This window comes from Oncorhynchus masou, chromosome 20, assembly GCF_036934945.1.
Source record: "Oncorhynchus masou masou isolate Uvic2021 chromosome 20, UVic_Omas_1.1, whole genome shotgun sequence".
NCBI lineage: Eukaryota > Metazoa > Chordata > Actinopteri > Salmoniformes > Salmonidae > Oncorhynchus > Oncorhynchus masou.
In genome coordinates this window covers 21,764,527-21,778,174 of record NC_088231.1, presented here as the reverse complement: position 1 = coordinate 21,778,174, position 13,648 = coordinate 21,764,527, and the positions used below count along the sequence as shown (strand labels likewise).

The following is a 13,648-nucleotide window of genomic DNA, read 5'->3' as shown; positions in this document are numbered from 1 at the left end:
AGATCCAGATACCAGATAAGGGATGTTTTACCAGATCCAGATTAAGGGATGTTTTACCAGATCCAGATTATCCAGGGGTGTTTTACCAGATCCAGATTAAGGGTGTTTTACCAGATCCAGATTAAGGGATGTTTTACCAGATCCAGATTAAGGGTGTTTTACCAGATCCAGATTAAGGGATGTTTTACCAGATCCAGATTAACAGATCCAGATTAAGGGGTGTTTTACCAGATCCAGATTAAGGGATGTTTTACCAGATCCAGATTAAGGGATGTTTTACCAGATCCAGATTAAGGTGTGTTTTACCAGATCCAGATTAAGGGGTGTTTTACCAGAACAGATTAAGGGATGTTTTACCAGATCCAGATTAAGGGATGTTTTACCAGATCCAGATTAAGGGATGTTTTACCAGATCCAGATTAAGGGTGTTTTACCAGATCCAGATTAAGGGATGTTTTACCAGATCCAGATTAAGGGATGTTTTATCCAGATCCAGATTAAGGGATGTTTTACCAGATCCAGATTAAGGGATGTTTTACCAGATCCAGATTAAGGGATGTTTTACCAGATCCAGATTAGGGGTGTTTTACCAGATCCAGAGGGATGTTTTACCAGATCCAGATTAAGGGATGTTTTACCAGATCCAGATTATCCAGATTACAGGGGTGTTTTACCAGATCCAGATTAAGGGATGTTTTACCAGATCCAGATTAACAGATCCAGATTAAGGGGTGTTTTACCAGATCCAGATTAAGGGATGTTTTACCAGATCCAGATTAAGGGATGTTTTACCAGATCCAGATTAAGGGGTGTTTTACCAGATCCAGATTAAGGGGTGTTTTACCAGATACAGATTAAGGGATGTTTTACCAGATCCAGATTAAGGGATGTTTTACCAGATCCAGATTAACAGATCCAGATTAAGGGATGTTTTACCAGATCCAGATTAAGGGATGTTTTACCAGATCCAGATTAAGGGATGTTTTACCAGATCCAGATTAACAGATCCAGATTAAGGGATGTTTTACCAGATCCAGATTAAGGGGTGTTTTACCAGATCCAGATTACCAGATCCAGATTAAGGGATGTTTTACCAGATCCAGATTAAGGGGCGTTTTACCAGATCCAGATTAAGGGGTGTTTTATCAGATCCAGATTAAGGGATGTTTTACCAGATCCAGATTAAGGGATGTTTTACCAGATCCAGATTAAGGGATGTTTTACCAGATCCAGATTAAGGGGTGTTTTATCAGATCCAGATTAAGGGATGTTTTACCAGATCCAGATTAAGGGATGTTTTACCAGATCCAGATTAAGGGATGTTTTACCAGATCCAGAATAAGGGATTAAGGGATGTTTTACCAGATCCAGATTAAGGGATGTTTTACCAGATCCAGATTAAGGGATGTTTTACCAGATCCAGATTAAGGGGTGTTTTACCAGATCCAGATTAAGGGGTGTTTTACCAGATCCATATTAAGGGATGTTTTACCAGATCCAGATTAAGGGATGTTTTACCAGATCCAGATTAAGGGGTGTTTTACCAGATCCATATTAAGGGATGTTTTACCAGATCCAGATTAGGGGATGTTTTACCAGATCCAGATTAGGGGATGTTTTACCAGATCCTGGACTCGTTGGAAAGCACATTCAATGAACAGAGTTTCTAAATTCAGTCCACATAGAACCTTAATTTAGGCATCTACTCACGTAATTTGCTTCGTAAGCAATAATCAATTTGAGCTTTCTTTATAAACTTCAAAGTTTAAATATATATATAATTTTTTTAACCTTTATTTAACTAGGCAAGTCAGTTAAGAATTCTTATTTTCAATGACGTGCTATGAACAGTGGGTTAACTGCCTGTTCAGGGACAGAATCACAGTTTAATAGCTTGTCAGCTCGGGGATTTGAACTTTAACCTTTCCTTTACTAGTCCAACGCTCTAACCACTAGGTTACCCTGGTGGAAGCAGTCGTATGACAGTTTGTGGTCCCGTCCTGCCGTGTGAACTCTCACCCTGATGTTTTATTTCTTGTCAGGGCCGACGCTGGTGATCACGGAGTACTGTTGCTATGGAGATCTGCTCAACTTTCTGCGTAGGAAGAGAGAGACGTTCTTCAGCGCCCAGGCTGCTGATGGGTACTACCGCAACATCAACAACCCCCGAGAACCACAGAGGTGTGTGTGTGTGTGTGTGTGTGTGTGTGTCTGTGTGTGTGTCTGTGTGTGTGTGTGTCTGTGTGTGTTTTGTACTTTACTCATGATAATATTTCTGTTTAATTTCTCTCTCTGTGTGTGTGTGTGTGTGTGTGTGTGTGTGTGTGTAGAGATGGGAACGGCAGCAGTTACATGCCTATGCGTCCGTCCTCTCAGTCAGGTAAAACTACATTTCCCACCATGCACCATAATCCTGTATAAATCCATAGTGTCATCCTCTCACATGATTCCCTTTAATCAAAGACTCATGTGGATTCATCCAAAAACATTTTATATTTAATATTAACATTTAACATTAATATATCGCTGACAATATGGGCTAAATATCTTTATTTCTCCCTTCTCTCCCTCTCGTCCCCTCTCCCTCTTTCTCTCCTACCCTCTCTCCTCCCCTCTCTCTCTCTCCTACCCTCTCCCTCTCTCTCCTACCCTCTCCCTCTTTCTCCTACCCTCTCCCTCTCTCTCCTACCCTCTCCCTCTCGCTCCTACCTTCTCTCTCTCTCCCATTTCTCACCCCCTCTTTTCTCTACCCTCTCCCTCCTCCTCTCTCTCTCTCTCCTCCTCCCCCCCTCTCTCTCTTCCCCCTCTCTCTCTCCTCCCCCTCTCTCTCTCTCCTCCCCCTCTCTCTCTCTCTCCTCCCCTCTCTCTCCTCCCCTCTCTCTATCTCCTACCCTCTCTCTCTCTCTCCTCCCCCCTCTCTCTCTCTCTCCTCCCCTCTCTCTCTCTCTCTCTCTCTCCTCCCCTCTCTCTCTCTCTCTCCTCCCCTCTCTCTCTCTCTCTCCTCCCCTCTCTCTCTCCTACCTTCTCTCCCTCCTACCTTCTCTCCCTCCTCCCCTCTCTCTCTCCTACCTTCTCTCCCTCCTACCTTCTCTCTCTCCTACCTTCTCTCCCCTCTCTGTCTCTCTCTCTCTAGATGATAAGGGGTGTCTGAGTATAGATGAGTTGTCTGTGGACACAGAGGATCTACTGAGCTTCTCCTACCAGGTGGCAAAGGGCATGGAGTACATCACCTCTAAGAATGTAAGGTTCTGACACACATACACACATACACACATATACAGTGCCTTGCGAAAGTATTCGGCCCCCTTGAACTTTGCGACCTTTTGCCACATTTCAGGCTTCAAACATAAAGATATAAAACTGTATTTTTTTGTGAAGAATCAACAACAAGTGGCACACTATCATGAAGTGGAACAACATTTATTGGATATTTCAAACTTTTTTAACAAATCAAAAACTGAAAAATTGGGTGTGCAAAATTAACAGCCCCTTTACTTTCAATGCAGCAAACTCTCTCCAGAAGTTCAGTGAGGATCTCTGAATGATCCAATGTTGACCTAAATGACTAATGATGATAAATACAATCCACCTGTGTGTAATCAAGTCTCCGTATAAATGCACCTGCACTGTGATAGTCTCAGAGGTCCGTTAAAAGCGCAGAGAGCATCATGAAGAACAAGGAACACACCAGGCAGGTCCGAGATACTGTTGTGAAGAAGTTTAAAGCCAGATTTGGATACAAAAAGATTTCCCAAGCTTTAAACATCCCAAGGAGCACTGTGCAAGCGATAATATTGAAATGGAATGAGTGTCAGACCACTGCAAATCTACCAAGACCTGGCCGTCCCTCTAAAATTTCAGCTCATACAAGGAGAAGACTGATCAGAGATGCAGCCAAGAGGCCCATGATCACTCTGGATGAACTGCAGAGATCTACAGCTGAGGTGGGAGACTCTGTCCATAGGACAACAATCAGTCGTATATTGCACAAATCTGGCCTTTATGGAAGAGTGGCAAGAAGAAAGCCATTTCTTAAAGATATCCATAAAAAGTGTTGTTTAAAGTTTGCCACAAGCCACCTGGGAGACACACCAAACATGTGGAAGAAGGTGCTCTGGTCAGATGAAACCAAAATTGAACTTTTTGGCAACAATGCAAAACGTTATGTTTGGCGTAAAAGCAACACAGCTCATCACCCTGAACACACCATCTCCACTGTCAAACATGGTGGTGGCAGCATCATGGTTTGGGCCTGCTTTTCTTCAGCAGGGACAGGGAAGATGGTTAAAATTGATGGGAAGATGGATGTAGCCAAATACAGGACCATTCTGGAAGAAAACCTGATGGAGTCTTCAAAAGACCTGAGACTGGGACGGAGATTTGTCTTCCAACAAGACAATGATCCAAAACATAAAGCAAAACCTACAATGGAATGGTTCAAAAATAAACATATCCAGGTGTTAGAATGGCCAAGTCAAAGTCCAGACCTGAATCCAATCGAGAATCTGTGGAAGGAACTGAAAACTGCTGTTCACAAATGCTCTCCATCCAACCTCACTGAGCTCGAGCTGTTTTGCAAGGAGGAATGGGAAAAAATGTCAGTCTCTCGATGTGCAAAACTGATAGAGACATACCCCAAGCGACTTACAGCTGTAATCGCAGCAAAAGGTGGCGCTACAAAGTATTAACTTAAGGGGGCTGAATAATTTTGCACGCCCAATTTTTCAGTTTTTGATTTGTTAAAAAAGTTTGAAATATCCAATAAATGTCGTTCCCCTTCATGATTGTGTCCCACTTGTTGTTGATTCGTCACAAAAAAATACAGTTTTATATCTTTATGTTTGAAGCCTGAAATGTGGCAAAAGGTCGCAAAGTTCAAGGGGGCCGAATACTTTCGCAAGGCACTGTACATGTACATACACACACACACACACACACACACACACACACACACACACATATATATACCAACACACACACACACACACACACACACACATATATATATACCAACACACACACACACATATATATATATATACCAACACACACACACACACACACATATATATACCAACACACACACATATACACACACATATACACAAACACACAAATATATAAACACACACATATACACAAACACACACACCTATATATACACACACACAAACACAGTTGAAAAGTGGTTTATAGTTTGTCTGTAGGAAATCTCCAGTGCTGAGAGAAGGTCTGTGTCTCCTTCAGCCTTCTCTGTTTGACCTAAACATGTGATCAACAATAGATACAGTCAACCTGATTTTAAAACACTTTACACAAAAAACTATTGTCGCTTTTATCTTCTTCATGGAGCAAATTGATCCGACATCCCATTTCTTTGTGGGAACAAGTCAATCTCTAGATTTACGAGTGAATGAAAGTGAATGAGAGTAGTTCAAAGTTTTGGTATTTGGTCCCATATTCCTTGCTATGCTTTGACTTCATCAATCTTTGGGTTCTGTTTGGGTTCTGTTTGGGTTCTGTTTGGGTTCTGTTGTTTTTCCCAACCAGAACTGACTGGTGAATAATGTCTTGTGATATTTTCTATTGAAGTAAGAATAGAAAATGTTTTCTGAACGTTTTCCAAACTAATCCTGATAATTATACCTTGATTAATAAGAAAAACCATGAATGAATCATGAATAATGATGAGAGAGAAGCTTACAGAGGCTACAACAAAACACGCTAATACGCTAATACGCTAACATGCTAATACGCTAACACGGTAATACTCTAACACGCTAATACGCTAACATGGTAATACTCTAACACGCTAATATGCTAATACTCTAACACGCTAATACGCTAACATGGTAATACTCTAACATGCTAATACGCAAACATGGTAATACTCTAACACGCTAATACGCTAACACGGTAATACTCTAACACGCTAATACGCTAACATGCTAATACGCTAACATGGTAATACGCTAACATGGTAATACGCTAACACGCTAATACGCTAACATGGTAATACTCTAACACGCTAATACGCTAACACGGTAATACTCTAACACGCTAATACGCTAACATGGTAATACTCTAACACGCTAATACGCTAACACGGTAATACTCTAACACGGTAATACGCTAACATGGTAATACTCTAACACGCTAATACACTAACATGGTAATACTCTAACATGCTAACATGGTAATACTCTAACATGCTAACATGGTAATACTCAAACATGCTAACATGGTAATGTAACAGTATAGCTTCCGTCCCTCTCCTCGCCACGACCTGGGCTTGAACCAGGGACCCTCTGCACACATCTACAACAGCCACCCTCGAAGCATCGTTACCCATCGCTCCACAAAAGCTGCAGCCCTTGCAGAGCAAGGGGAACAACTACTTCAAGGTCTCAGAGCGAGTAACGTCACAGATTGAAATGCTATTAGCGCGCACCACCGCTAACTAGCTAGCGATTTCACATCGGTTACACTAACACGCTAGCATGCTAACACACTAGCATGCTAACATGCTAACACACTAGCATGCTAACACTCTACATTTACATTTAAGTCATTTAGCAGACGCTCTTATCCAGAGCGACTTACAAATTGGTGAATTCACCTTCTGACATCCAGTGGAACAGCCACTTTACAATAGTGCATCTAAATCATTTAAGGGGGGGTGAGAAGGATTACTTATCCTATCCTAGGTATTCCTTGAAGAGGTGGGGTTTCAGGTGTCTCCGGAAGGTGGTGATTGACTCCGCTGTCCTGGCGTCGTGAGGGAGTTTGTTCCACCATTGGGGGGCCAGAGCAGCGAACAGTTTTGACTGGGCTGAGCGGGAACTGTACTTCCTCAGTGGTAGGGAGGCGAGCAGGCCAGAGGTGGATGAACGCAGTGCCCTTGTTTGGGTGTAGGACCTGATCAGAGCCTGGAGGTACTGCGGTGCCGTTCCCCTCACAGCTCCGTAGGCAAGCACCATGGTCTTGTAGCGGATGCGAGCTTCAACTGGAAGCCAGTGGAGAGAGCGGAGGAGCGGGGTGACGTGAGAGAACTTGGGAAGGTTGAACACCAGACGGGCTGCGGCGTTCTGGATGAGCTGTAGGGGTTTAATGGCACAGGCAGGGAGCCCAGCCAACAGCGAGTTGCAGTAATCCAGACGGGAGATGACAAGTGCCTGGATTAGGACTTGCGCCGCTTCCTGTGTGAGGCAGGGTCGTACTCTGCGGATGTTGTAGAGCATGAACCTACAGGAACGGGCCACCGCCATGATGTTGGTTGAGAACGACAGGGTGTTGTCCAGGATCACGCCAAGGTTCTTAGCGCTCTGGGAGGAGGACACAATGGAGTTGTCAACCGTGGTGGCGACATCATGGAACGGGCAGTCCTTCCCCGGGAGGAAGAGCAGCTCCGTCTTGCCGAGGTTCAGCTTGAGGTGGTGATCCGTCATCCACACTGATATGTCTGCCAGACATGCAGAGATGCGATTCGCCACCTGGTCATCAGAAGGGGGAAAGGAGAAGATTAATTGTGTGTCGTCTGCATAGCAATGATAGGAGAGACCATGTGAGGTTATGACAGAGCCAAGTGACTTAGTGTATAGCGAGAATAGGAGAGGGCCTAGAACAGAACTCTAGCATGCTAACACGCTCTCCCTTGTCATTGGTAATGGTGAGCCCATGTTAGCATGTTTTGTTGTAGCTTCTGTAAGCGTCTCACTCATCACCTTTTAAATAAGCTTGGAAAATAGACCCATTCAGACAGATATTTTAAATCCTTAAACCCAGACTTGGACCAAACACCATCTCCACTGAATAGCAGGCAGGGGAAGCAAAAATAGTGATTTCTTTGCGACGCTCGTAGTTAGCCACTGATTCTTTCCAAACCACTCATTGTTGAATTTTTTGATTTTTTTTTTTCAGACTTGTTGTGTAATCTTTTATGTCCAGTGGCCGATGAGTACCGATACCTTTTCTCTATAATTTATCTTCATCATTTCTCTTATGTGACAAGGATTCAAAAGAATTTGCCAGTAGATTGTCGATCTGATTCACGATGATGGCTGCTCGCTAAGATTTCGAAAGTCGGATGTTGACGTGATCAGTCCAATCAAAGCTACTGTACATATAACATGATTTGACGTCATTTTCTCTGTGGCCAATGACCTTGAGCCTTCTTGGACGGGCACTTCTTCCCCCCCCCAGCCTAAGCCACACTGCTTGACACACTGCTCGCTTAACCAGGAAGCCTGCCGCACCAATGTGTGAGAGGAAACACCATACAGCTCGCAACTGAAGCCTGCGTGCACTGCCCCCGGCCCACCACAAGGAGGCGCTTGAGCGCGGTGGGACAAGGACATCCCAGCTGGCCAAACCCTCCCCTAACCCAGACGACGCCGGGCCAATCGCGGCTGGGATCAAACCCAGATCTGTAGTGACACCTCTTGCACTGCGATGCCTTAGACCGCTGCGCCACGATTGGACGGGCACTTCTAATCTAAATCTATGGCAGCTCTCAAGGGGGCTTGAACTGCCTAGCTCTACCTGTAGATTCTGCGGTGACTTAGTGTCCACATGAGTGACAGACCACTGAGCCAATCACAGCGCAACTAGAGAAGATTACCAACCCCCATACGCTCCGTATTTTTGCTGGCTGCCCCTCCACCACAGAAAGCACTGAGCTGGGATGCAAACACCTGCATTTTGGAGCTGCCTGACTCAAGAAAACAGTAGCGGTGCCTGAGTCAAATCACTGAGGAAGCCAGCACCAAAAGCCATATAACAACCTGTGTGTTGTGATAATTACGTTGTTTGCTCTACAACCTGTTAGTTCATATGCCTTGACACAGTGATATATATAGGCCTAAGGGCCTATAGACACAGTGATATATATATAGGCCTCAGGGCCTAAAGGGACGAGTCAATAAGAAATTCAAACCACACCTTTGTTTCATCATAAAACCAGAGAGCAACCTCTGTCCAGTGAGGTCCACAAAACACACTACCTGTAACAAACAGTTACATGACCTACAGCAGGTCAAGCCAGGTAATGTTTCCTACATTTTCGGACCACTAAACGACTATTGATTTAGAACCACAGAGAGTTACTGCATGTCACATAGAAAACAGGAGCTGCCTCCACTATTCCAGCACCATTTACACTTCAACATTTCAACATCATCAAATCACCTTAGTCTAATACAGTGACAACTAAAATATACCAAAAATAGATTTAGTCCAATCAATGTAAGCTAAATGTGATGTGACTGTCCATGGTTTTCTCTGTGTGTGTGTGTGTGTGTGTGTGTGTGTGTGTGTGTGTGTGTGTGTGTGTGTGTGTGCTCATTCGTGCAAGTAGAAAGTTAATGTTGACTCGCCCTACTTGTAGAGAAACGCCAATGACATCCTCATCTCTGTCATGTTGACAAAACGGTCTATCACTCTGTCATTCAGTATCACTCTGTTATACAGTACACTGTCTATCACTCTGTTATACAGTATTACTCTGTTATACAGTACACGGTCTATCACTCTGTCATTCAGTATCACACTGTTATACAGTACACGGTCTATCACTCTGTCATTCAGTATCACTCTGTTATACAGTACACTGTCTATAACTGTTCTACAGTACACGGTCTATCACTCTGTTATACAGTACACGGTCTATCACTGTGTCATTCAGTATCACTCTGTTATACAGTACACGGTCTATCACTCTGTTATACAGTACACGGTCTATCACTCTGTCATTCAGTATCACTCTGTTATACAGTACACTGTTATACAGTACACGATCTATCACTCTGTCATTCAGTATCACTCTGTTATACAGTACCCTGTCTATAACTTCTACAGTACATGGTCTATCACTCTGTCATTCAGTATCACTCTGTTATACAGTACACGGTCTATCACTCTGTCATTCAGTATCACTCTGTTATACAGTACACTGTCTATAACTGTTCTACAGTACACGGTCTATCACTCTGTCATTCAGTATCACTCTGTTATACAGTACCCTGTCTATAACTTCTACAGTACATGGTCTATCACTCTGTCATTCAGTATCACTCTGTTATACAGTACACGTTCTATCACTCAGTTATACAGTACATGTTCTATCACTCTGTTATACAGTACACGGTCTATCACTCTGTCATTCAGTATCACTCTGTTATACAGTACACTGTCTATCACTCTGTTATACAGTACACACTTTTCTTGTTTGTTGTCCTATGCTACCTGGCTAAAAGTCTTGCTCGCCAGCCTAACTCCATTCATGGGCAACATTATCTTGTTAACATTAGCCTTCTACCAGGGGCACAAAATGTATGAATTAATGGTTGGTTCAGAATCGCCATTATAATCATTTGCCAGTATGGAGAGTTGAGTAAAACCACAAGTTCAAATCCCCATCTCCATCCGTGGCTAATTTAGGAAAGGGACAATTTTAACGAGCTAGACACCAGAGGACAACAACACAACGAGATGCAACAATTCAAGTTGTTTCTGTCAATGACGTATGAATGGGATCTGATAGGAGTGAAGCCAATCCAATCTGGATTCCCTTGACACTTTTGTTTTTGGTGCGCCAGGACCATTCACAGTATAGCTCAACTATTATTATTTTATACCTTTTCCTTTTTATCAAAGGGGAGGCCAAATGCTCGCTGGCTTCTGTTGCTTTCAATGCTTCTCAACGGCAACATTGTCATACTCTTTTTGACCACACAGCATCAGATAGATTGCCAACGCATAGAGAGACAGAGGGGCGCTGTTTCACTCACTGTGAGACACAATTCAGCCTCTTTTTATTTTTAATTTTACCTTTTTTTTACTAGGCAAGTCAGTTCGGCCGTTGGAACTTGCAACCCTCCGGTTACTAGTCCAACGCTCTAACCACTAGGCTAACCCTGGCGCCTCTGGAGAGTTGAAGGAAAAATATGAAATACAGAGAGACGAAAAAATATATTATTTTATACATTTTTGTTCTTACTTTTATTTTGGCATGGCTTCTGTCAAGAAAGAGACCATGTTTGTATACGGGTTTATTAACTCAAGGATTATTTTATATATTTTTTATTTTAACGTTGTTTGCAAACTGATATGTGCCATGGAATTAATGCCAAAATAAAATGCTAAACAGGCAACTTTTTATGTGTTGTATTTTGTAGCTGAACAAGTGGGGCTCTGTCCTGAATGACATGTCTCCACTGAGTTAGAGACAGTTGATGTTGCTGCTGTCTGTGTTTCTGTCTTCTATGTAGTTATTTCTCTATATGGTTGAATCTTTACTTTAACTGTGTCTGTGTGTGTGCCTGTGTGTGTGCCTGTGTGTGTGCGTGTGTGTGTGTGTGTGTGTGTAGTGTATCCACAGAGACCTAGCAGCCAGGAACATTCTACTGACTCAGGGTAGAGTAGCCAAGATCTGTGACTTCGGACTGGCCCGAGACATCACCACCGACTCCAACTACGTCCTCAGAGGCAATGTAAGTGTGTGTGTGTGTATTTTTGTTATAGAAAGAGTGTGAAATACAAGAAGGTTGCTCAATTTTTACCATCAAAGAACAACAAGTAAAAACCCAAGCATTGTAACACAACGGAATCTCAGAGGGATAGTTTGGCCATTTTACATGTTTTAGATATGTTTCCTTATCTTGATAGTCGTCTCTGGACAATGACTGTCAAGGTAAGGAAACATCCAAATAAGTAAAACCACTGAACTATCTTTTAAAATGAATAGCCACTTCCTGTTTTACCCCGATGATGCGTTTCCTGTGGGTGTTGTCTCCCCCTGATGATGCGTTTCCTGTGTGTTCCAGGCCCGTCTCCCAGTGAAGTGGATGTCTCCAGAGAGTATCTTTGACGGTGTTTACACCTTGGAGAGTGATGTTTGGTCATATGGTATCCTGCTCTGGGAAATATTCTCTTTAGGTAATGTACAGTACATAACTATAGATCACCTTGGAGACTGTCTGGTCACATGGTATCTATAGTCACCTTGGAGACTGATGTCTGGTCACATGGTATCTATAGTCACCTTGGAGACTGATGTCTGGTCACATGGTATCTATAGTCACCTTGGAGACTGATGTCTGGTCACATGGTATCTATAGTCACCTTGGAGACTGATGTCTGGTCACATGGTATCTATAGTCACCTTGGAGACTGATGTCTGGTCACATGGTATCTATAGTCACCTTGGAGACTGATGTCTGGTCACATGGTATCTATAGTCCCCTTGGAGACTGATGTCTGGTCACATGGTAACTATAGTCACCTTGGAGACTGATGTCTGGTCACATGGTATCTATAGTCACCTTGGAGACTGATGTCTGGTCACATGGCAACTATAGTAACCTTGGAGAGTGATGTCTGGTCACATGGTATCTATAGTCACCTTGGAGACTGATGTCTGGTCACATGGTATCTATAGATCACCTTGGAGACTGATGTCTGGTCACATGGTAACTATAGTCACCTTGGAGACTGATGTCTGGTCACATGGTATCTATAGTCACCTTGGAGACTGATGTCTGGTCACATGGTATCTATAGTCACCTTGGAGACTGATGTCTGGTCACATGGTAACTATAGTCACCTTGGAGACTGATGGCTGGTCACATGGTATCTATAGTCACCTTGGAGACTGATGTCTGGTCACATGGTAACTGTAGTAACCTTGGAGACTGATGTCTGGTCACATGGTAACTATAGTAACCTTGGAGAGTGATGTCTGGTCACATGGTATCTATAGTCACCTTGGAGACTGATGTCTGGTCACATGGTATCTATAGATCACCTTGGAGACTGATGTCTGGTCACATGGTAACTATAGTCACCTTGGAGACTGATGTCTGGTCACATGGTATCTATAGTAACCTTGGAGACTGATGTCTGGTCACATGGTATCTATAGTCACCTTGGAGACTGATGTCTGGTCACATGGTATCTATAGTCCCCTTGGAGACTGATGTCTGGTCACATGGTATCTATAGTCCCCTTGGAGACTGATGTCTGGTCACATGGTATCTATAGTCACCTTGGAGACTGATGTCTGGTCACATGGTATCTATAGTCACCTTGGAGACTGATGTCTGGTCACATGGTATCTATAGTCACCTAGGAGACTGATGTCTGGTCACATGGTATCTATAGTCACCTAGGAGACTGATGTCTGGTCACATGGTATCTATAGTCACCTTGGAGACTGATGTCTGGTCACATGGTATCTATAGTCACCTTGGAGACTGATGTCTGGTCACATGGTATCTATAGTCACCTTGGAGACTGATGTCTGGTCACATGGTATATATAGTCACCTTGGAGACTGATGTCTGGTCACATGGTATCTATAGTCACCTTGGAGACTGATGTCTGGTCACATGGTAGCTATAGTCACCTTGGAGACTGATGTCTGGTCACATGGTAACTATAGTAACCTTGGAGAGTGATGTCTGGTCACATGGTAACTATAGTCACCTTGGAGAGTGATGTCTGGTCACATGGTATCTATAGTCACCTTGGAGACTGTCTGGTCACATGGTATCTATAGATCACCTTGGAGACTGATGTCTCGTCACATGGTAACTATAGATCACCTTGGAGACTGATGTCTGGTCACATGGTATCTATAGTCACCTTGGAG

General features: G+C 43.3%; 1 protein-coding gene across 1 annotated transcript in view; it reads left to right on the top strand.

Annotated features, from left to right (window-relative positions):
• kitb (KIT proto-oncogene, receptor tyrosine kinase b) overlaps positions 1–13,648 on the top strand; it is a 55,139-nt gene that overhangs the window by 31,515 nt on the left and 9,976 nt on the right. The window contains exons 13-17 of the mRNA XM_064926752.1: positions 2,043–2,181; positions 2,331–2,380; positions 3,134–3,240; positions 11,367–11,489; positions 11,823–11,934. Of these exons, the coding sequence (XP_064782824.1) occupies positions 2,043–2,181; positions 2,331–2,380; positions 3,134–3,240; positions 11,367–11,489; positions 11,823–11,934 (531 nt within the window). The remainder of the gene's footprint in view (positions 1–2,042; positions 2,182–2,330; positions 2,381–3,133; positions 3,241–11,366; positions 11,490–11,822; positions 11,935–13,648) is intronic.